The sequence below is a fragment of the Apium graveolens genome, chromosome 6, assembly GCF_009905375.1.
Source record: "Apium graveolens cultivar Ventura chromosome 6, ASM990537v1, whole genome shotgun sequence".
NCBI classification, from domain to species: Eukaryota; Viridiplantae; Streptophyta; class Magnoliopsida; order Apiales; family Apiaceae; genus Apium; species Apium graveolens.
Window position 1 is genome coordinate 23,520,716 of NC_133652.1, and position 24,633 is coordinate 23,545,348.

The following is a 24,633-nucleotide window of genomic DNA, read 5'->3' on the forward strand; positions in this document are numbered from 1 at the left end:
GTCCAATCCCCTGCCCCAATTTTATTAACTTATTCATTATTAGTATTGTTGTAATTATAGACTACTTTTGTAGAAATTGATAAGCTCCTGAAGAGCATTGGAAAATCACTTAAACATTTCAATGACATGCCTCAACCACCAAAGACTTATTTGGACACCAGCTCAAACTGTTTGATAACAGAGGAAACAAGCTATGATATTGAAGAAATGACACGTGAACATCAGTTATTACTTTCTCAATGTAATGCACAACAATTGGAAGTATATAATTGTATCATGGAGGCACTGACTAAAAATGACAGCGGTTTATTCTTTGTATATGGAAGTGGAGGTTGTGGTAAGACTTACTTATGAAAAAATTTGATTACGAAGTTAAGATTTGAAAGTAAAATTGTACTCCCGGTTGCTTCATCAGGTATTGCAGCCACTCTTATGCCTGGAGGACGGACTTCACATTCCCGTTTCAAAATACCAATTATTTTGGATGAGCATTCTACATGTGCAATTTCTCACAAAGCAGATATTGCTCAACTAATTCAACAAACAATATAATCATATGGGATGAAGCTCCTATGCAGCACCGCTCTTATTTTGAATGTCTTGATCTTACTCTAAGAAATATTATGAAAGTAGTTGATCCTAATCGGTTTCATATGCCTTTTGGTGGAATCATTATCGTCCTAGGTGGTGATTTCCGATAAATTCTCCCAATGATTCCCGGTGCTTCAAGAAGCCAAGTGGTATCATCATGTATTACAAGATCTAAACTTTGGGATATAGTTAATTTGAGGGAACTGAAAGAAAATATGCGTCTCACTAAAGGAATAAATGATGTTAAAACTCAGAAAATGGCAAAGTTTACAAAATGGGTACTCAATATCGGCGATGGCAAGATTGATAGAGCACATCATGGCGATGTAGAAGAAGATATTGAGATTTCAGAAGAATTCTGTAACCTTGGAAATGTAAATTATGTGGATGATATGATAGAGAGCATTTTTCCTGATTTGCATCACAATTTTCAGAACCCAAGGTACTTGAGCGAGCGAGCTATTCTTACTCCCACCAATAACACAGTTTGTCATATTAATGATGTTATTGTTGAGAAAATTCCAGGATAAACAATTTCATACTTAAGCACCGATAGTGCTGAAGATTTCCCAAGAAGTGACACTGAGCTTAATAATTGTTTTCCCCTGAATATTTGAACTCCCTCAACGTTCCTGGTTTTTCAAGCCATGAATATTTGAAGTTAAAAGTTGGAGTTGTTGTGATGTTGATGCGAAATCTAAACCAAACACTAGGATTATGCAACGGAACAAGAATGGTGGTAATGAAATATCTTTTACAATGTGTTGAGTGTGAAGTCATATCAGGTAGTTTTGTTGGGACTCGCCATTTCATTCCGAGAATGCAACTGTCTCCAAATGATACAAAGTTACCATTCAACCTTTTGAGAAAACAAATGCCACTTCAAATTTGTTACTGCATGACCATTAACAAATCTCAAGGGCAGTCTTTACAAATTGTTGGTTTGTTTTTACCTAAACCTGTTTTTACTCATGGGCAATTGTATGTTGCGGTTAGTCGAGTTACTTCTCCTAATGGTCTAAAAATCTTCATTGAATCTGACATGGGTAGGAATACCAACATTATTCAAAATGTCATGTACAAGGAAATTTTTTACAATTTACCCAAGTCATAAATTGGTGAACTTCCTATCCTGTATGCAAAAAATGTTTATGGACAAATTATTCATTACTATACCGAATTTTATTGTGATTGGATTGGGGGTTTTTTTCCCGTAAGTGACTTCTTCTCAAATAATTTTGTTATTTACTGTATGCAGGAAATGCATACATTGTAACCATTAAATAATTATATACTGAAAATAAAGATAGGTTGAGAACAACTTATAACCTATACCAACAACCTTATTTCCATAATTAACACCACTTCAGACCAAAGTTTCATGTATATATCTTATTGCCCCTTGTTGAAAGTCATTGTGGATACGAACAATAATATTGTATAATTTATTTGGCCACATATTGAAACTCAAAATAAGTCACATGACCAGTGACCAAGCTACTGCACAAACTAGAAAAGAAACCCGTGATCTCTGAATAGTTCCAAGAAAACTACTATTTACCTTGAAAATTGAGAAAGGAACATATTCCCTTATCTTCAAGGATTTTTAAATTTTTTCATGTTATATAATAGATTGTATCATCCGTCTTCTTCTACAAAACTTTTCTATCTACATCTGTTTCAACCTCTCATACAAAGTACTTATCAATAATGAATAACAGGCTTAATCAAACACTTGATGAGCTCACGGTTAATGAAAAAAATGATTGGAAAATTAAAGTATTGGTAACAAGGAAATGGAAAAGCATGATTTCGACAAATCAGCAACAAAGAAGCCTCAATCTAATTATCATAAATGAGAATGTAAGTTTAAATAATTCACTCATCTATAGCAATGTAAGTCATAATTAAATTATAGTAAATATAAATTACTTTTGTTAGACGATGCAGAAGAATCGAATGCACGTTTCAATATCTTCTTCTATATCCATCATTCTAGATGAAGTCTTAGTAGTTGACCAAACTTATGAGATTCAAAATTTCAAAGTCGCAAGTTTCACTAACAAATACAAATGTGTGGAAGGTGATTCACAAATAATATTCACAAGCATGACAATAGCAAACAATGTCCCGCCTCTCTAAAGTCTTGAACTTGAAGATTTTTTCCATTTTACTGATTTGTCCTCAATCGATGGAGATAATTTTCAAGACGACCACTGCATTGGTATATTTTTTTATATGATGTATTTCAATTATTTTAAAAACTAATGATTACAAATTCATGTAGATGTAGTTGGGATTGTTCATCAGCGACATCAATTGCGTACAATTATTAACCATCGAAACGAAGAACATAAGATTTTGGAGCTGCAGATCTCAAACACCTTGTATTTTCACACTCCACTCTTGCATCTGTAATATGATACTGAAATATATATTCTCAATGACAATTTCTTTTTCAAATGTAGGAGTGAAGTAACCATTATTTTATGGGATGATTTGGCTACAACATGTAATGTTTCCCTTGACAATGCAGCATACCACTTTCTTCAACTAACCGTTATCATTTTCACATGATGTAGGATGATAATGGACAATTACCACCGACAAGTTTCGCTGTCCGATTGCGTTTTTACACAGTTTTATGTCAATAAGAACCATGAAACAGTTGACATTCTTCGAGACATGTAATCATTACAACACATTACACTGTCTATAAAAAATTGTAATACATCAATGTCATATTTTCCCTCCTAACAGGTATTGGGCATATGGCATTCTGCACTAATTGTTGAGAATTAAAATTTGTCGATGTCCTCATTTCAGTTTTTCAAGTTTCGAGCTGTGAACTCCCATATGCAACGTTCATATTGCTTTCATCAATGTAACAATTTTAATGTTCTTCATGTAGTAAACTTATTTAGTATCTCCCACATTTTATAAAATATGTTCGTTAAATTTGGAAACGTAACTTATTTTATTCCCACTGAAATTACCATCAACAGTTTAGTTACTAAACTGCTTCAATGTGTACTCATAACTACCCAAAATTTATTCAAATTAACTAAAACAATAAATTGCTTAACTAAAAAATCAAAATGCAGGAAAGATTTTTAAGCGATATTTTACACAATTGTATTCTTCCGACTAATATTGGTAAACAGAGTGGATTTACCATTACAGAAATTCCTTTTGGATTTTAAGAAGCCATAAATTATAGTTTGACTAACTGTTGCACATTCATCTAAATCAAATTTCTAAATACATTTCAAAAATGAAATGCACGAAACCTTCTTGCCAAAAATGTTTCACTTGAAAATTCATTTTATTTCATCATCAAATGAGCTTCTAACATCATTATTGTAAGGGATATTTAAGATTGCAATTTTACACAATTGCATTAACAGATTCAATTAATTAATTTTCCTTTGATTAACCCTTTCACATTCATCTTAATAAAAAATATACCGAAATTCCGAAAAACAAATGCAACAAATATTATTCAAATAAAGTAATGGGTTGTAATTAATAGACATTCTTCAAATGAGGGAAAACATATTCTAATCGACAGTTGGATTGTAATAAAGTAATGCTTCCCAATTTTATTATTTCATTCATAGGTTACTGAAATTATTTCATTACAACACATTTTGGATTTTTAAATTTTGGTATAACATTGCTTTATTTTTTTTAACAAAGCCATTGGATTCTTCTTAATTAAGTACCACACTTACAACCCTCCAATGTCACAAATATAAGAATCCAATGTACTTTCAAGAAAATAAAAAACAAAAAATTGGAAATTAAAATTTTAACCTTATCTCCTTTTCTATCCCAAAACATTAATTTAGGGTTACACAACGCCGCCCAACTTCAAGTTATTTGCACTCAACTATCCTCAGTAGAAGAAGGTAGTGTACCCACCTAATTTTAATTAACCTTTGCTTCATTTATTATACACTTCATCAATACACCAACTCTTACCCAATTTTTTGCAGGTATTCATTGCAATGTATTTCTCTAAATCTCATACGTTTGACGAATTGAATGATTCTACAACTGATTGGACTATTCGAGTATGAGCTCAGTCTATCTGGAAAGGAGTAACAATGAAGACTAAGGAATTTTGGGGATATAATATCATCTTTTTTGACGATACGGTAAGACCTCTGTCCATGAACTAAAGTATTCAGTAATCAATGTATCTATTAAATTCTAAGCATATAACATGCCTTATTCATCGTAATATAGAATTGTAGGATACACGCCTTTATTGCACCGCAGATCTGTCCCAAATTTGAAGATGATCTGCAAGAAGGATGCATTTATATCATCAAAAATTTCTCGGTAAAGTTTTACAATGGGGATGAAACTAATCGAGCAATTAAGAATGAAAAGCATATTTTTTCAATCAAGAAACGACCCTTGAAAAAGATTCAGAAAATGGAGTTCAAATTGAACCACAAAGCTTTGATTTGTTTCTTTTATCTGGCGTGGATAAGTTCAAAAAAGACAATAGGTTCCTCATTGGTATGTCCCTCCGCAACTCAATATTTGACATAAACACTTATCATTAATGTTTTTTAACTAAATAACTTTAATATTGTGTATCAGACGTTGTAGGAGTACTAGAGGATAGTCCTACCAAGATTACATACAAGAAGGATGAAGTGGGGAAGTATAATGTCAAATTTACCCTAACTGATGGAAGGTATTATTTGATCATTATTACAAATTAGTATACTAAACTATAATATCTCTCACTATTCATGAATTCGAATGTATAATATTAGGTGCTTTGTAAATGTTACCTTCTTCAACGAGTTTGGAGATTCATTTCTTAATTCACTTAAAGAGGAACTCGAAAAACCAACCATAGTAACTATGGCAAGTGCAAAATTAATGAATGGAATGGTAGGCAACATTTTAGATTAATTTTACAATTCATAAATATATAGTAACTATTGCTAATCGGTTTGAATTATATAGATGAGGTGTGCCTAACCAATTATCCAGCCACACGGTTCTACATAAATAACAAACACCCAAGTATGTTAAAGTTGCGGCTGAGGTAACCATTACGCTTTTCAAATAATCTTACATAATGTTTATCAGGAATTCACATTATGTTTTCTTACAACTCTTCTTCGTAGAGAGAAAGATCCTTCATTCTATGTTTTGGATTTGGAGAACGAGGATGTCAACGAAATTCCAAAATTCACTATAAAGGAGCTATTGAGTTTGAAGGAGGAATATTTGGAGGTATAACATTTTGTTATATATTTTTATCAATATATATTTAAACCTGCCAATACAATATACTAAAACAATTTTAATATACCAGAAAGAGGTTGAATGCACTCTAACTTTAAAAAAAGGTTGAACAAAATCTGAATTGGTACTATAAGTGGTGTTCCAGCTGTGACGTTGAAATTGATTTTGCTGACCAAAGGAACCAGTGCCCGAAATGCAACAAGTTGTATCCATACCCTGACATGAGGTCAATATTATCAATAATTTATATTAGGATTCTTACTGTATTATTCATGTGACTGATATTGTTTCCAAATTTTAACAAGTTTAGATTATACACATTGTGCTCAGATCATACAGATACTATTCCGCTGAAAATAGAAAATGATTTAGTTATCCAGTTATGTGGAAAAACAATTTATGATTTGGCAGCGGACGATGACCTGGTAAAAAAATATATAAATGTTAAATTAATTTGTTTACTGAAATAAAGAATTATCAGTGCTTACCAATAAAATTTTATAGGTTGGAGATGGTGATAAATTTCCTTCCATTCTGACTGAATTTCAAAAGAAGACATATAAAATTATTATATGTCTTACGAAAGAAAATGTAAAAGAAGGCTCTCATGTTTACAACGCATTAACCATCTCCGGACCGCAAGAAATATCTGCAACAAATTCACCCAGTTTGAAGACATCAATTGACATCAAACCAACCAACATGATCACGGTAATTTACTTAGTAAATATTTCTTTATACCATTATTTTGTTCTTATTATATAATTTTTGAATCTAATAGGACAATAGCACTTCCAAGAGCATTCCCCCGACAGGGAATTCCTCAACCAAAACAAGAGCACGTAAGAATAGCTAAACTGTCCCATGTGATTTGCAGCTGAACAACCCAAAAATGAAATATAAAATTATTAAAATGAAAAAAGTAAGTGTTTCATATACACATTTTTCATAGATATTTTACATTATTTCCCATGTGATATGCATTATTTTGCCTGGAGAAAGTAAGGATTTTTAACACAATTACTCCATTCCTCGCAGACTTGAAGGACTTGGACGGAATGTTCGATATTCATGGTGAACTCCTTCCAGCAAAAAACATTTCCATGTTATGAATATGTACCAAATATTTTGTTATTTCATTTCAAAGACGTTTGTCATTTTTATTGTAACTTTTATTGGTGATACAATACAATGTAGAACATGTGATATGACCGTGCATTGTACAATTTCTTAACTGCTATCTACTTCTTTTATTACATGTAATATAAAAATGGAACAACTACTTCCAAACATTAAATTAAAGTTCAAGGTTGGTGAAGTTAAAATTACAAATATAATAGGTTATAACTTTCAAATAACCTGGAAGCTCATTGATCAGTTCACACTTTCAACTTTTGCAGATCTAACTAAAATGTCTACAAACAAAACTGACTATTTGAGAAATTTATGCAAGGGAAGGACATATTGAAAGATCAATGTGAGGGTAATTAGAGAGTGGAGGGGTAAAACAGCTTCTGGAGAACCATTCACGAACTACAATATGTTACTGTTGGATGGGAAGGTATTGAATACATATTTTTTCATAAATCATGTTAATATTATATCATCATTATGCATGCAAATCTTTTATGTACATGTACTAAAAAATTCTTGGTTACAGAATTGCAGAATGAAAGCTTTTGTTCTTACCTTCCTTAATGACAAAATTCAGAGAATGCTACAACTAGGGAAAATGTATATTATCTCACTTTTTCAAGTTAAGGATTTCACTGTCTAGGACAGGTGGAGATCAGTTAAACTGGACCGATAAATCCAGTTCATAAACCAAACAAAATCTAGAGAAATTTCGGAAACAGAGTACTTTATTCCAAACAACAGTTTCGATTTCTATGCATTTGAAGAAGCGGGTCAGCTGGAAAAACAGAATGTTTATCTCGTAGGTAGCTTCAAACTTTCATGTTCAATATAATTACTAAATCCAATCCGCCTAATATTGTCTCTCATTAACATAAAGATATGGTCGGTGTGGTTATCAAAAGAGAAGATCTGAAAATAATACATACAAACCAAGGGAAGGATAAATTGCAAGTGAAGTTGAAGATAAGTGATGGAAAGTACGAAAAGTTACGGTTTCTTGCTTTTCTGTGGAAGGGTAAATTTGTGATATCATTTACTAACATTATAATGAACAACAAAAGAAAGATTAATGTAACTTTCTGGGATAGTATGGCACAAGACTTTCAGAACGAAATTGATACAGTGAAATTTGAATATCCATTAATCCTAATTGTTGCAAGTGGAAAGGTCGGACAATGGAAAGGTATTCACAACTTTACAAGTTCAATTTAGAACTATCATTTTATTCAAACGTATCTCATGTATTCGTCAATTTTAATAGATGACTATGATATATCCAACTTCTCTCCAACAGCTTTCTACATCAACTACAATCACCACAGTGTTGCAGCATTAAGAAAATTATATATACAACGTTCTTTACTAATCACCTACAAAATATCAACATTATTCTCAACTTTGACTAACTTCTAACAATTACTTTTATAATTGCAGAATTCCTAATTTTACAGAAGAGCTGGAACAAACAAAGACAAGAAGACCGTTACAGATATTCACTGTGGAAGAAATTAAAACTTTGAATGCGGACTACTTAAACGTATTACTACGGTCATTATTTTCAAATTTGAATAACATTTGACCAACTCATATTATAATTATGCCCCTATGTTTTTGTCTCAGGAAAATGTAGTATGTCAGGTCAGGATCAAGGAGGTGCAGGAAATACCAACATGGTTTTATTCGGTTTGCACTTTGTGTTACAAGCAGATCAAATTTGAAAACGATAATTTCTATTATCCTAAATGCAATAGAATTGTACCAGAACCGGATAAAAAGTAAGTATAAATGAATATATGCACAAAATATTTAAGTTATATATAACTTAATCTTTTCCTAGGTTTGGGATATGCGTAACTGCAATCGACAACACTGGGGAAATAGGCATTGTTCTTATGGACAAACCAATTCGTAGATTTTTTGGTAGGAGAGTGTATGAACTGGAAACTGAGGTATTTCAATTCCTATAATATAAATATTTATATTCCAATGTAAAACCAACTGAAAGTTCTTACATTTATAGTTCAAAGGAAAATTTCCACTTATCCTCAAGACATTGGAAAAGAGTGAGTACACAATCAAACTACTAATCGAGGAAGAAAATATTGAGAAGACGGATCTTATGTATCTTGCCACAGATATGTTTCAAGGTTTTCAGCTCGATTCAGCAAATGATGAGCAGGATACAATGATAAGGTTTACTGAAGAATCTATTGGGGATGTGCTAACTTCGATTCCAATTTTCTATTTAAGATATTATATGAAAAGATAAGAAATATACTAATACTATTATGTTGTACAGCCTTCAGGAAATTCTTTTCATCTGGACAATATTTCTCAACTGAAGAATTAGAGCCACGAAAGGGATTTCTCCAACATCAGGAATAGAAAAAATATTATATATTTTCTATGTAATTTAGCTGCTAACTTGGTTGGTCATTATTGTATTCGATTTTAATATCTTCCCTAAACTAATTACTTAGACAATTCACCCAATTAATTTACGTACAATAAAGGCAAAACTAAAAAACATTGCAAGGACTTAGCCATATGTTTTATCTAACAGTGACATTAATACATTTCTTTTAACCAAGAAATTCTTAGAAAATATAATGCTTCAGATTCTTAAAAAAGTAAACCAAATTCATAAAGGAAAACATACTCCTTCAATTAATCAAGATAATTGCCCTCATAATTTCAACCCAGAATTGCTGATACATTTCATCAATCCACGTGAAGCAACAACGATCACCAACGTTAAGCTGCAAGTCATTACGGAACTGAAGCCACCCACCAAGAATCGCAGTTCGATTTCTTTCCCTACGTTTTCGAATCTCCAACTCCCAGCAACGATCGCCATTAAAGACTTTTATCGTCTGTTTCTTCCTCTAAAATATTATAATATTCAGGTAATCGAGAGAAATGTCCTGCAATATTAAACAACTTAAACATATTAATAGACATTACAATTTCTGGGAATTAGTGAAAAGTAGGGAAACAGACCACTTCGTACAAATGCTCCAACATGTGGGAATTCTGAATTTCTATTATAAATCTGGAGGGATAATAAAGCGAAAATGAGAGTTGTCCTGCATAAACAAAGTTCACATGTTAAATTACACCAATGTACATTTATGGTAAAAAAAATTAATTATATAAATGTACAAACTCACTTGAAGCAAGAACATCATAATCAAGCAATATCTCCACATGTCGTCCATCATAAAAATAAATCTGAAAGTTCTTTCCAACATCATATATGAAAACCAACATGTCAAAGGACCAAAAATTTCGTAATCCTAAAGCATCGCATACATTTCCGAAACCATTCAGAGAACATGTCCTACTATCACAATAACTACAATATTCAAGTTCGTTGTTAAGAACATATGTCACAAAACTGGACATTCGGTGACCGAACCTTTCAATAAAGGGGACAAGAGGTTTCTACAATAAAACAGAGGTAAGATTATTTCACCACATAAAAAAACCTAATAACAATGGATTACTAAATACTAACCATTTCGTCAATAATTTCTTCGGAATACGAAACATACTTCAAAACTTCCAACCTCCATTGTAACTGCTCACTAAATTAAACAAATTAGAAATTTATAAACTGCCTAAGAACACAAACAAGGGAAATTAAAATTTAAAAGAAAAATAAATTGTAACCGATTAATAGACTACAAGTTTGGGATGCATGCACAATGTTTGGATATTCAATTTCGACACCGTCACGACCAATAATAAAAACCTTAAAATTTGTCATCCCTACATACTCAAACATAAGCACTTCACCACCACTTAAACCATGATCGATGAACAAATCTTTGATGCTACCAAGTTTGCGATTAGTTCGATCGAAAGTCACATACAGTTTGTACATCCAATCTTCTGGCATATCTTCTCCATGCATCATCACAAAATGGATAGGAACAACCTATTTCATAATTTAAGAATTTTTTTTCATACATTATTCACAAATACACTCAAGAAACAGTTGGAAAAATAAGAAACAAGAAGCTTACTAATTCATTGGATAAACAATCATCGCTCCCTAGATACTTCAGAAATGTGGGTACATACATAGAAGAGGCCATTATAGAGAAGTTTACTCAATTAGGAATTTCACAAGATATATTAAGTAATAAGGGGTACAACCTCCTAACTTTTTCTCTTTATTTAAGACTATGTTTGACTTATAAGACTATGCCTTTTTCTCAAAAGCATTACATGAACAAAAACTGTAAGATGGCACGGGTACAAAGAATGATGTCTATATTTGGAACTACACTACCGTTACAAAATTAAATAGATATAATTCTTTCAATGCTCAAAACTTAAATTAATAATTAATTTTTTAAAACTGTAATTTTAGAGTTAATGTAATCATTAAATGCGGAAAAACAATTAAGGTTAAAGCAAAAATAAAAAAAATATAAGAAATTTAATATTTGTAATAAAATATACATAGTTTTATTAAAATATTATAATTAACACCCGCGCAGCGGGCACACATACTAGTATACATATATATGAGTAGACGTGGTTACACCCTCTACATATAATTTAAATATATATGACCGGAGTAGACGTGGTTACACCCTCTAAAATAATTTAAATATATATATCGCCGGAGCACCGCCTATTAAAATTAATAGATTAAATCCCGTGTGATGCACATGTTCTCGTTATTATTTAAAAATTTTATTTATCCCTTCATATTATAACTTTTAAATATTTATATAAATATATAATAATTATAAATTAATAATAAAAATAATAGGATAACATGTGGTCATAGTTTAGTAGGATAAGTAGATTATATACAATAGTTTAAGAATTTAGTAGTTTAGCGGATATATATACCACTATTTATTTATTTTTTAATAACTGGATAATTTGTGATCGTAGTTTAGTAGTATAAGTACTCTAAGTCTAGTAGTTTAACAATTTAGTAGTTTAACATATATATATAACACTATTTATTTACTTTTTTAATAACTAAAATTAGGGAATAACTGCTGAACCAAATTATACCCCATTCTGATTATTATAGTATAGTATAGATTTTACGGTACCATTTAATTTTGGGTAATACCGAAGTATAGTGGAAACCTTAATTTATAAATTGCATACTTATCTGATAATAACTTTTTGCCCCTAACTAACTTATGCAGGATTCTCCACTTTAATTTATTATTAGTCGGAGATAACCTACAACGCAGACGTCGGTATGGCGGGTGAAAATCCATTTGTCATTTTACATATAGATCTGTTTATAATATCAATGATAATAATGATATATACATTGATTATTGTATACTTATTAACGCACCCGATTAACTAGGATTTTATGTAATATTTACATTGATAATTTTTGTGTTAATTCAGATTTAGTATGACAAATATTACAAGTTTGTCGTTCGTTGCCTTGGACAATTCTGGCGATAATTATTCATCATGGGTATAAGACGTAAAGTTGCACTTGGGTTCAAAGAAATTAAGAGATACAACAAGGTAGAAAATAAATCCACGACTGAAGAAAACTGTACCTCTATAATTTTTCTCCGACACCACATGCATGAAGATTAAAAATCTGAGTACTTAGAAGTCGAGGATCCCTTTATTTTATGGGAAAATATAAAGGATAGGTTCGATCATCAAAAACTAGTTTATCTACCTGCAGCTGAAAATGATTGGGCTAATCTAAGACTTCAGGATTTTAAAAGTGTCCGAGCATATAGCTCTGCTTTGTTCAAAATAAGTTCTAGGCTTATTATGTGCGGTGAGAAAGGTACGGAAAAAAAGAAAAATCGATAAAACACTATCAACTTTTCACCCAAACAATATCATTTTAGCAGAGATGTACAGGGAGCGCAAATTTATTAAGTTCGGGGATCTTCTATCAACTCTCCTCGTTGCTGAACAGAATTATGAATTGGTGATTAAGAATCATCAATCTCGTCCAACAGGATCTGCCCAATTACCTAAAGTAAATAACATGTCATTCCAGCAGAATGTACGTGGAAAAGGGTATAGAGGTGGACGGGGCCAAGGTCGGTATCGTGGACGAGGTCGGAGCCACGGGCATTTTCGTCCATATAACAACTCTGGTCACCAGAAGTGGCAATATGAATCACTGAGTAAAGAAAGGCACTATGAGGAGGAAAAACTGAAAATGTTTGCTATAGGTGCGACATGGATGGGCACTGAACACGTAATTGTCATGCCCCAAATCATCTTGTTAAGCTAGACCAATCTTCTCAAAAATCAAAAGAGAAAATGGTAGAAACAAATTTCGCCAACAATAACATAGATGATTTTTCAAGAATCACAACTGAATGAATAAGTATTAATGGTCTGAATGAACCTAACGAAACTCCCATATGGGAGTCTGAAGATTAGTTTCATATAATTACTATATTAGTGTGTATTGTGTGCTTTATTTTGTTTGAACTATGTAGTGTGTTATGTTCTTATCAAATAAATTATATACATAATAGATTCTGATGATATATGCATTGCTGATTGTGGTACAACTCATACGATTCTATAGAACGGAAATAATTTTACCCAAATAACCAAAACCGAAGCCCGAGTCGGAATGATTTCCGGCATATCTAATATAATCGAAGGTTTTGGAAAGTTAGTTTCGTCCTACCTAATGGTACCCCCATACACATTCCAAATACATTTTATTATAGTAAGTCTACTAGAAATCTTCTTAGTTTTAAAGATATCCGACTCAACAATTTTCACATCGAAACTACCTCTAAGGATGATAGAGAATATCTTCTTATGACTTTCGTTAATCTTAGCAACAAGAAAATCTTAGAAAGTTTCACTCACTTTCCTTAGGATTATATAAGATGAAAATTAGAATTATTGAATCACATAATGTCATTGCTTCCAAACTCATAGATCCAAAATCTTTTACACTTTGGCATGAAAGATTAGGTCATCCTGACGTCTCTTTGATGCGTCATTTTATAGAGAATTCTAATGGTCATCCTCTTAAAGATTTTAAAGTTCTTTCCAACAATGACCTTCCATGTTCAGCATTATCTTTAGAAAAATTGAGTACTCGACTATCTCCTGTTAAAGTTCGGCTTGAAAGTCCAACTTTTCTAGAATGGATCCAAGGCGACATATGCGGACCTATACACCCATCATCTGACCCATTTAGGTACTTCATGGTATTAATCGATGTCTCAACTAGATAGTCTCATGCTTTTCTTCTCTCAACTCGTAATGATGCTTTTGCAAAATTACTTTCCCAAATAATTAAATTACGAGCTCAATTCCCAGATCATTGCATTAAGTCAATTCGTTTAGATAATGCCGGTGAATTCACATCTGCAACCTTTATTGACTATTGCATGTCTGTAGGAATCTCAGTTGAACACTCAGTTCCTCATGTACATAAACAAAATGGGTTAGCCGAGTCCTTTATCAAAATACCCTAACTTATTGCAAGACCGTTGTTGTTGAAAGCAAAATTACCTACATCTATTTGGGGTCACGTAATACTTCATGCTTCCAATATTATTAAGATTAGACCAACTTCCTACAACCAACATTCTCCTCTACAACTAGTACTTGGTCAAGTTCCTAATATTTCCCACTTCAAAATTTTCGGAAGTGCTATATATGTACCGATTGCTCCACCAAAAAGATCGAAGATGGGAGCTCAAAGAAGAGTAAGTATCTACGTCGATTTTGATTCCACGTCTATAATTAGATATCTAGAACCTCTAACCGAAAATTTATTTACGGCAATATATACAGATTGTCCTTTTGACGAGTCTATGTTTCCTCCCTTAGGGGGAGATAAACATTCAAATAAAGTTAATCTTGACCTAACATGGAATGCATCAGGATTATATTTTCTAGATCCACGTACCGGTCAATGCGAACTTGAAGTTAAAAGAATTATCCATATGCAAAATATCGCAAACCAAATGCCTGACGTATTTAATGATTCTAGAAATATAACTAAATCTCATATAACTGCAGTAAATACTCCAATTAGAATAGATATACCAATTCAAAAATCAGATACAAAAGAATTGGTAACAGAATCAAATCCATGCCTGAAGCGTGGTAGACCGGTCGGTGCAAAAGATGTTGAACCACGAAAAAGAAAAATAAAGAAAATTGCCCCTGAAGTGGCACATGCTCCAGAAGAAGCAAATACCCCTGAAGTGGTATTATCTCCTGAAGAGATTCCAGTCCTTGAAGATACGAGATTAAACAATCATAAAATTTCAATAAATTATGTGCATGATATGAAATTATGGGATCAAAGTAAAGCCATAATAGATGATATATTTATGTATTCTGCAACATTGGATGTAGACATAAATTCTAATCCTGAACCACAAAGTGTGGATGAATGTCGTCGAAGAAAAGACTGGCCAAAATGGAAAGACGCAATCCAAACAGAATTAAATTTATTGCATAAAAGAGAAGTATTTGGACATGTTGTCCAAACACCAATTGGTGTGAACCCTGTTGGAAATAAATGGGTATTCATAATAAAATGAAATGAAAAGAATGAAAGTATGAGATATAAAGCCCGACTTGTAGCACATGGGTTTTCTCAAAGGCCTGACATTGATTATCAAGAGACATAATCGCCATTGATGGATGAAATTACTTTCCGTTTTATATTAGGTATGACATCTAAAGAAAAATTGGAAACACGTTTTATGGACGTCGTTACTGCATACCTGTATGGTTCATTTGATAGTGAAATTTTTATGAAAATCCCAGAAGAGTTAATAATGGATGAGTTCAAGAAACCTCATTATATATACTCCATTAAACTTCAAAGATCATTGTATGAACTGAAAAAATCTGGTCGTATATGGTATAACAGACTAAGTCGTTATTTACAAAAGAATGGGTATATAAGTAACCAAATTTCTTCATGTGTTTTTATCAAAAAATCACAATCTGGTTTTGTGATTATTGTTGTATATGTGGATGATTTAAATCTTGTAGGAACAACTACGGAGGTTAATGATGTTGTCATATACCTAAAGACAGAGTTTTAAATGAAAGATCTTGGAAGGACAAAATATTGTCTTGGGATGCAAGTCGAGCACTTGTCAACAAGAATTTTCCTCCACCAATCCACATATACAAAAAAGGTTTTAAACAGACTTTACATGGATAAATCTCATCCATTGACTACTCCAATGGTGGTTAGATCTTTAGAACCTGATAAAGATCCATTTCGACCACGAGAAGATGGTGAAGAGGTTCTTGGTCCTGAAATCCCATATCTTGGAGCAATTGGTGCACTTATGTATCTTGCAAATAATACAAGACCAGATAATGCATTTGTTGTGAATTTATTGGCTAGATTTAGCTCTGCTTCGATGGACAGACATTGGAATGGGATCAAACATATATTTCGCTATCTTCGTGGAATAATTGATGGTTATTCTTCCCGAAAAACTCAACAGATCAGCTGATCGGATATGCAGATGCTGGATATTTGTCAGATCCTTATTTTGGAAAATCACAAACTAGATATGTATTTACAAATTGTGGTGCATCCATTTCCTGGAAATCCACGATACAAACTAAGTGGCAACCTCAACAAATCACTCGTAACTCATTGCAATTCATGAAGCCAGTAGAGAATGTGTTTGGTTGCGGTCTATCATCAAGAATATTCAAGAATCATGTGGATTACCGGACATCACAAGAAGTCTTACGGTCATGTTTGAGGACAACACTGCATGCATTGATCAACTCAAGGAATGATATATCAAAGGAGACAGGACGAAGCACACTTCACCAAAATTCTTCTACACTCATGAGCTTCAAAAGAATGGTGAAATTGATATACAACAAATTCGATCATGCGACAATCTTGCAGATTTATTCACAAAATCATTACCGAATTCAACATTTGGGAAATTGCGACATAACATTGGAATATGACGACTTAAAGATTTGTTACAACAAAACTTCATAGAATGATTAGTTTTTCCCAGGGGAGATTGTACTTTTTTTCCTTCGTCAAAGTTTTTATCCCACTAGGTTTTTCTTTGACAAGGTTTTAATGAGGTGATCTATGATCCATAATGACAATCAAAGGGGAATATTATAATATGATTGTCACACATGATCAATATTGTGAGCTTGTAATAGTAGGGCTATGAACTAGCATTTGAAATTGTATAAATGCAATTAATTTCTTGTTCCTTGCATTGCCTATAAAAGCCATGCACTTGTAAATGAAAAACACACCAGCAACAATCTCTTCTTTGCTTGCATTCTTCTTTATCACCTCTCCACCCCTTTTATTTAATACAACTATTGTTATAATATAGTTTGTATTTTACAAGAGTACTTTAATTATTTGCCCCCGTTTCGCCCGAGGGTTTGTAATTAAAACTTTGTACTTAGTCAATTAGTGGTTACATTTTATATATTTGTAATAATTCTGATATCGAATTATAATACTTTTACTTCAAAATCTAATGCTAAAAATGTTATATTAAAATTATTGACATAAGTTTGGGCAAAATATCAAAATAACTATCATTTAGGGATCAAATGCCCAAATTAGTGATTGGCGGGAGTGTCCGTCCAAAATACCCACAAAACTCATATGAAAGATACAAATTAATTTTTTTTAATTTTAATTACTTTTAATCTTTTTCAGTATTCGCAATACGCATTTTATGCATGCAAATTCTTTGTTAAAATTTCAAATGATGAATACATATTCCTGCAATGCGTATTTCGTGGGCATTTTGGACGAAAACTCCAATCAATTGTATTTTGGGTGATTGAACGCTAAAAGTAGTGTATTTTAGGCATTCTTTCCATAATTTTATATTATATTTTAAAAAAGTATTGATATAATATTTTTATTGATTATAAATAAAAAATAAAAATTATTGTTAAAATTATTATTACTTGTAAATATGTAAATTTAAAATCATTTACTTGTAAGCATATAATCTTTGATTTGACTATATAATATTTTTCGTACGATTTTGAATAAAATTGTTTAAAATTACTTGGTGTATTCTAGTGCTTGGAACCTTTATATACAAATATTATTTTTTATTTTTTTGTACAAGTTTATAGAGTTGAATTTTTTTAATGCTTCATTATAATAATTAATTAATATATAGTAAAATATCTAAAGTACGATGCATAATTTATTAAAATAGTTGTGCACTAACTTGGTTAAGGTAAAGTGTTTCAATTTAATACTAAATAATTTAGTGAACAGTGAAATTATAAGTTTTGATCTATAAAAAATTGTACACTATTAAAAATATTAAATTATATTTGATTTATTCAGCAAGTTTATTGATTGCTTATATTATTTAGAGAAATTACCAAAAATGGTAACTTTTCTAAAAAAAATTACGATTTTACTATTTTCTGGATTTTTTTTTGTAAAGATTCGGAATCAAAAACAAAATATTAGATAACTTCATTTAAAATTTCGATACCCTCATTTATTTCACCAAATTCTTATAATACTTAAAAAAAATCAATAAAGTAATAAAATATTACTTATCGATAGAGTAATAAAATATTATTATATCGATAAAGTAATAAATTCGATAAAATAATATATTTTATTCAGACCTCTAACTAGAACTCTCTTCAAGACAATTCGAAGAAAAAAAAGAAATTCAAGCTGATGCTAGTGCTATCTGGAATTGTTTCAATCAGAATGACTTTCCACCAGTTTCTAAGAGCATATCAGATAATGATTATTACCAATAGTTAGTTGAGCAGATATTCAAAGTTTGTGTTGTCTCTCTAGGATAAGTCGGAATCTACTACAAGGATGACAACTTCATTTTGCTGAATAGAGAAGTAATTGAGACATTTTCAACTGCAGAATTAGAGAGAGTGATTAGTCTGATGAATGCAAGGGATTCAAGTACAAGAATGTGAAAAGCTGTGTTGGCTGGAAGGTTGAGAGATAAAGATATCAGGAATGCTAGGGAAAAGGCTGAAAGGGAGGAAAGAGAAAAGAAACGTGCTGAAGAAATTGAGATATTTGAGAATAGATCAAATGAGCTAAAGGTAAGGGGGTTGGGCAGAGTATCTAAAGATGGACACTTTCTGAACATATAAACCAACAAATTTGCAAGGTACATGATTCATTTGATAAACTATTACTTATTGGCTGAATGACTCAAACTGGTGGAAGCTCTAAGAGGGACTGCAATTATTGAAGAACTTGAAGTGTTAGTCAAACTAAAGGACCTTATTAGAAAAGAATCTGGTTATGAGAAATTTACTTAAGCTTTCTAACCTTATACTGATGTATAGTAATTTGTATAAAAAATGTACTTTATAAATTTATCAGTCTCATTGTAATTGATTTTAGCTTGGAATTAATCTTATTATCAGTCATGAATTTGTGACAAGTGATCTTCTCACAAATTGGGGGAGATTGTTGTGCAAGACATGCATGTACATAACAAGACTAAGTCATATTGACAACCCTAAGGTTAAGTTGTATGATAATCTATATTTATAACCTGTAATTGTATTCCGTGAGTGTAAAAATGTTTAGTAGATTAGACTGGGGGATTTTTCTGTGAACAACCTTCAAGCTAAAGAATAAACTATGGAAGAAAATCAAATCTCGATCATGCCTCATAGAGAAGTATAGCAGCTTGGATTTGAATAAATCTGTTCTAAGAAAAATGCTCTAAGTCAGATATCGAAAAATCACAAATCAAGGGATATCGAGAAGTGAAAGGCATATGGCATAGCCTATTTGTATATTCGAGGATTTAACTCAACTCAAATAAGAATGTAATAAGTAAATAGTGGATCTATCGTCAGAGAGATCTCATATAATAACATCTGTCAAAGGGTTAAGAAATATTATTCATCTACAGACTTGAAGACTTAATTCACTGGAAGAAGCTCAAGAAATTGATCAAGCCTCAGTGATATAAATCAGGATTGTGGATTTAATCAAGTGACAGAGATCTCGTCAGGGTATCAATTAATTACAAGGATTTAGTCTGAAGAAAATCAAGAGTATCAAGGTCAAGACCTGAAGAAACGTTACGGAAGTTAGTCACTCATGAACCAGACAGTACATCGAGTGTCAACATTGAAGTGGTGGAATTGATTCATACTTGACAGTAATTTTCAGAAGATTTTCAGAAGAATGGTTGCTGCTCAAGATTAATATTAATTCTCTATTAATTAATTAAGTCATATAATTTAATTAAGAAAATAAATTATATCTGCAAAGATTAATTTATTGATTAATTGAATTAATTGATTAATTAATTCAGAATTAATTTTAAGGATTTTCAGAATTATTATTAGATTAAAATCTATTAATAATTCAGTAAGACAATTTTAATTTGAACTACTATGACAATCGGTATGACAATTGATAGTCATACCGAAAGTCTTGCTAGTTCATTCTGATTGTCTTGCTAGCTATTGGGATTGTCTTGCTAGTTCAAAAGGATAGTCTCACCGAAAGTCCTACCAGTTCAAATGGATTGTCATACCAGTTCATTTGATTGTCTTGCCGAAAGTCTTGCTGAGTAAACTAGATGGTTTTGTTTACTTAAACAAACAGAAACACAGCAGAAGACATCATGCAATAATTCAACAAAAACACAAGTCAAGAACTCAGCAGAAAACAAAGGCTCAACATTTTATTTTTCATCTGCTTTATTCAAGATCAAAATTCTAGATTGAAAAGTTAAATCCAATCCACTAGAATTATTTATCTTGTTCTTGTGTATCAATCTAGCGGATTAAAATCCCTAGAACTTAATCTCAAATCGCATTTAACATTTGATCTTTTAATTGCAAAAATTGAAAAAGTTCATGTCGAATTTATTCTAGATTTGTAATAATTGATTTGAGATTAATCCCTTGTAACCGATACCGTAGTTGTAACACCTTTCAAGTTTAATAAAAGTTTTATTTAACTTGAATTTTGTTTCACATTTTTATTCCGCATTTTATTCGATTAAACGGTATTGTTTGCATTCAACCCCCCTTCTACAAACAAATTGGGACCTAACAATTGGTATCAGAGCCTTCTGATTAACGAACCAATCAAGATCCTAGACTTTTGTGATTTTTCAACTCTTTGAATTTTTATTCATTCAAAAAATTCATAATGACTTCACAAAAAGTTGGAACCGTTAAAATTCCACTTTTCGATAAAGAAAATTATGTTATGTGGAAGAAGAAGATGCTACTGTTTTTACAAGTGGCTAATCCCAAATATTTGCAAGTGTTAAAGAAGGGTCCAAAAATTCCTATGGTTATTGAACCAGAGGTAATAGAAAATGATGTGGTGATCACCAAAGCGAGAACTTATGTGAAAGATCCTGAGGATTTCTCTCCTGCTGAAATAGAAGAAGCCTCCCTGGATGCTAGCCTTCAACTAATTTTAGTAGATTCCCTTAATCCCTTGATGAATAGACATGTGATGAATTGTAAAGATTCCAAACATATCTGGGAAACTATTGAGATTATTAATGAAGGCACAGAGGAAGTTAGGGAGAACAAACTAGAAATCCTAACCTCTGAGTATGAATACTTTAAATCCAATCCAGGGGAAGGAATCACTGAAGTGTTTGAGAGGTACAATGCATTGATCAACAACCTGAACATTAATGGTAAATACTACTCCATCAGGGAGGTCAACAAAAAGTTCCTTTTAACACTGCCAACTCATCTCGAACATAGAATCACTGCCATAAGAGAAGCAAGAGATCTGAGTGAGATTTCTTTGGAAAGGCTCTATGGTGTGTTACAGACTTATGAGTTGGAGCAGATTCAGCAGAAGGAAGTTTACGGGAAAGGAAGAGTGGTCAGCACGTCTACTGCTCTAGTAGCTGATGAACAACAACAACAACCACATTATCAACAACAATCTCAACAGTCAGAAAGAATGGTACAGTCTTCCAAGGTTGAAGATAATGTGATAGTAGCAGAATTTGATTCTCCTACTACAAATCAATCAGGAGATGATTATTATTCCTTGGAAGAACTGGAGCAATTGGAGGATGAGTCAATGGCCCTGATTGTCAAGAGATTCTCAAATGTCAGATTCAAAAGGAATCCCAAGTTCAAGTACAAGTCCAACTACAACAGATTCCAGAAAGGTGGATCTTCATCCTCTAACACCAGCAGTGGTGGGTATAAAACAGGGATGGTTGATCGAAACACCATTCGATGCTTCAACTGTAATGAGTTGGGACACTTTGCCACAGAATGCAGGAAGCCAAAACAAGCAAGGAAGAACTCTTACGATTCTAATCAAAAGAGTAAATCTGAAAGGGCTTACCTGGCAAAGGGAAGAAGCTGGGATGATACTGACAGTAAAGATGAAGAAGTTGGGAATCTTGCTCTCATGGCTAGTGATGCAAACACCTCATCGTCAAGAAAAGAGGTAAAATTTACTGATGCTGAATTAGTTTATCATCTAGGAGGTTCCTTAGATTGTGCTCGTCGTGATAATGAATTGTTAAATCAACAAATCAAAGACCTTGAGAAAGAGGTCAATGAATTAAGACTTGTGCACATTAATCAAGATAAATTAAAAGAACAAGTATCTTTTCTAGAGAATAGAGTTGACTGTTATAGACAACTCAAAACTATTCTCAAAGACAAGATCACCGGTCTTGAGGCTAAGGTTAAAGCTTACTTTAATTCTTGTTCGAAGTCCAAAGAGTTTTACAATAAGCAAGCTGTTAATCAAACATCTGGTATAGGTTATGATTACAATGCTGCTATTGGAAAATTAGGCATAAACTCCCCTCCTCATGTATGTGCTAAAGGCAGGGAAGTACCACATGTGCTTAAGGGTGTTGATGAACCCCTCTATAAAGAATCAATTGCTGAACCATTTGATGAGACCTCTTTTATTATTCAAGAAGAAATCCGTGCTGAAGATAATACTAATGAGAAAGCTGTCTCCAAGTCAAGTGTGTCAAAAGTTCCAGTCAAGGTTGTGAAAGCAACTGAGACTAACTCAGACACACATAAGTTGGATAACACAAATGCCAAGTCTACCATGCATAAGTTGCCTATTGTTAATCCTTCTCATAAAGCATGTGGTGTTCCTGATTGTATGTCTTGTGCTTTTAATATGATGTTTGCTTATTTTAATGGTAAGCATGTTTCTAATGATAAGACTACTCCTCGTCAGCATGTGAATAATAGAAAGCATGATAGGTCTAAGACTGCTAGTCCTCCTAAAGCTAGAAAGGAGACATTTGTGCCTAAGCCTAAACAGAAATTTGTCAAGGCTGTTCACAAGGTCAAATGTTCAGTCATTGAGAACGTTGAGAATATTAAAATTAAGAATGTTGTTTTGCCTGATAAAGGCCAATTTTACAAGTATGCCGGACCCAGCCAAGCTTGGGTTCCGAAGAAGGTCTAATCCATTTGTATTGCAGGGCATTAAGCAGGTACAACCGGTAGTGTGGATTCTTGACAGCGGATCGTCAAGACATATGACCAGAGATAGAGCCCTGCTATCAAATGTGGTTGAGAAAGCTGGCCCAGTGGTTACCTTTGGAGATAACAGCAAAGGTTTAACGGAGGGATATGGCTGTTTGCTAGCTGGAAATGTTATCATTAAAAATGTATATGTTGTGCAAGGACTTGAACACAATCTGCTTAGCATTAGTCAGTTCTGTGACAACGGCTACAATGTTTTATTCGACAAGCTGAAGTGTCAGATTCTGCACAAGAAAAGTGAAAAACCCTCCTTAATGGGAATCCGGAAAGGAAATCTGTTCGTAGCTGACATGAACTCTGGAAGCAATCCTGAAGTCAATTGCTTCTATGCAAAGGCATCGTCAGATGAGAGTTGGCTATGGCACAAGAGACTTTCTCATCTCAATTTCAAAACAATGAATTCTCTTGTAAAAAGAGAATTGGTAAGAGGTCTGCCTCAGCTGGAATTCTCTCCAGAAGGACTATGTGAGGCTTGCCAGAAAGGAAAGTCAAAGAAAGCAAGTCACAAAGGCACTGACACATCTTCCATAACTGGTGTTCTACAATTATTGCACATGGATTTATTTGGACCAGTTAATGTCCTTTCGATGTCAAAGAAGTGTTACTGTCTTGTGATAGTTGATGACTATTCCAAGTATACGTGGGTTTTATTTCTTCACTCTAAGGATGAAACACCACAAGTTGTGATTGATCATATCAAGATGATTGAGTTAGATTCTAACGTCCCTGTAAGAGCAATAAGGTCAGATAATGGGACAGAATTCAAGAATGCACTTCTCAATGAATTCAGTACAGACAAAGGGATTACCAGACAATTTTCAGCTCCTAGAACCCCTCAGCAAAATGGAGTGGTAGAAAGGAAGAATCGTACATTGATTGAAGCTGCAAGAACGATGTTAAGTGAATCAGGTCTTCCAATGTACTTTTGGGCTGAAGCTGTCAATACTGCATGTTATACTCAGAATCGAACTCTAATCAACAAAGACTTCATGAAAACTCCTTACGAGATTTTGAATGAACAGAAACCTTCTATCAAATACTTTCATGTATTTGGTGCCAGATGCTTCGTGCTCAAGGATGGAGATGAGCGTCGTGGTAAATTCGAGGCAAAGGCAT

General features: G+C 32.6%; 2 protein-coding genes and 1 long non-coding RNA gene across 3 annotated transcripts; all 3 read left to right on the top strand.

Moving 5' to 3' along the window:
- Window positions 1-126: 126 nt before the first annotated feature.
- On the top strand, window positions 127-1,121 carry LOC141664774 (uncharacterized). The gene is made up of 2 exons (XM_074470731.1): window positions 127-337; window positions 781-1,121. Exons 1-2 carry the CDS (start codon window positions 127-129, stop codon window positions 1,119-1,121), a joined length of 552 nt encoding a protein of 183 aa, XP_074326832.1.
- A 203-nt stretch (window positions 1,122-1,324) lies between these two features.
- Window positions 1,325-1,705, top strand: LOC141664775 (uncharacterized). The gene has a single exon (XM_074470732.1). The coding sequence runs from the start codon at window positions 1,325-1,327 to the stop codon at window positions 1,703-1,705; it is 381 nt and encodes a 126-aa protein (XP_074326833.1).
- Window positions 1,706-5,382: 3,677 nt separating this feature from the next.
- On the top strand, window positions 5,383-6,080 carry LOC141664348 (uncharacterized). Its single transcript, XR_012551991.1, has 4 exons — window positions 5,383-5,505; window positions 5,581-5,662; window positions 5,745-5,853; window positions 5,936-6,080. It is a non-coding gene; the product is annotated as an uncharacterized LOC141664348 (long non-coding RNA).
- Window positions 6,081-24,633: the final 18,553 nt, after the last annotated feature.

Coding starts and splice junctions, on each gene's coding strand:
- LOC141664774 (XM_074470731.1), top strand. CDS start 127: ATGCCTCAACCACCAAAGACTTATTTGGACACCAGCTCAAACTGTTTG. Junction 338..780: donor ATATGGAAGTGGAGGTTGTG/GTAAGACTTACT, acceptor TTTGGGATATAG/TTAATTTGAGGGAACTGAAA.
- LOC141664775 (XM_074470732.1), top strand. CDS start 1,325: ATGGTGGTAATGAAATATCTTTTACAATGTGTTGAGTGTGAAGTCATA.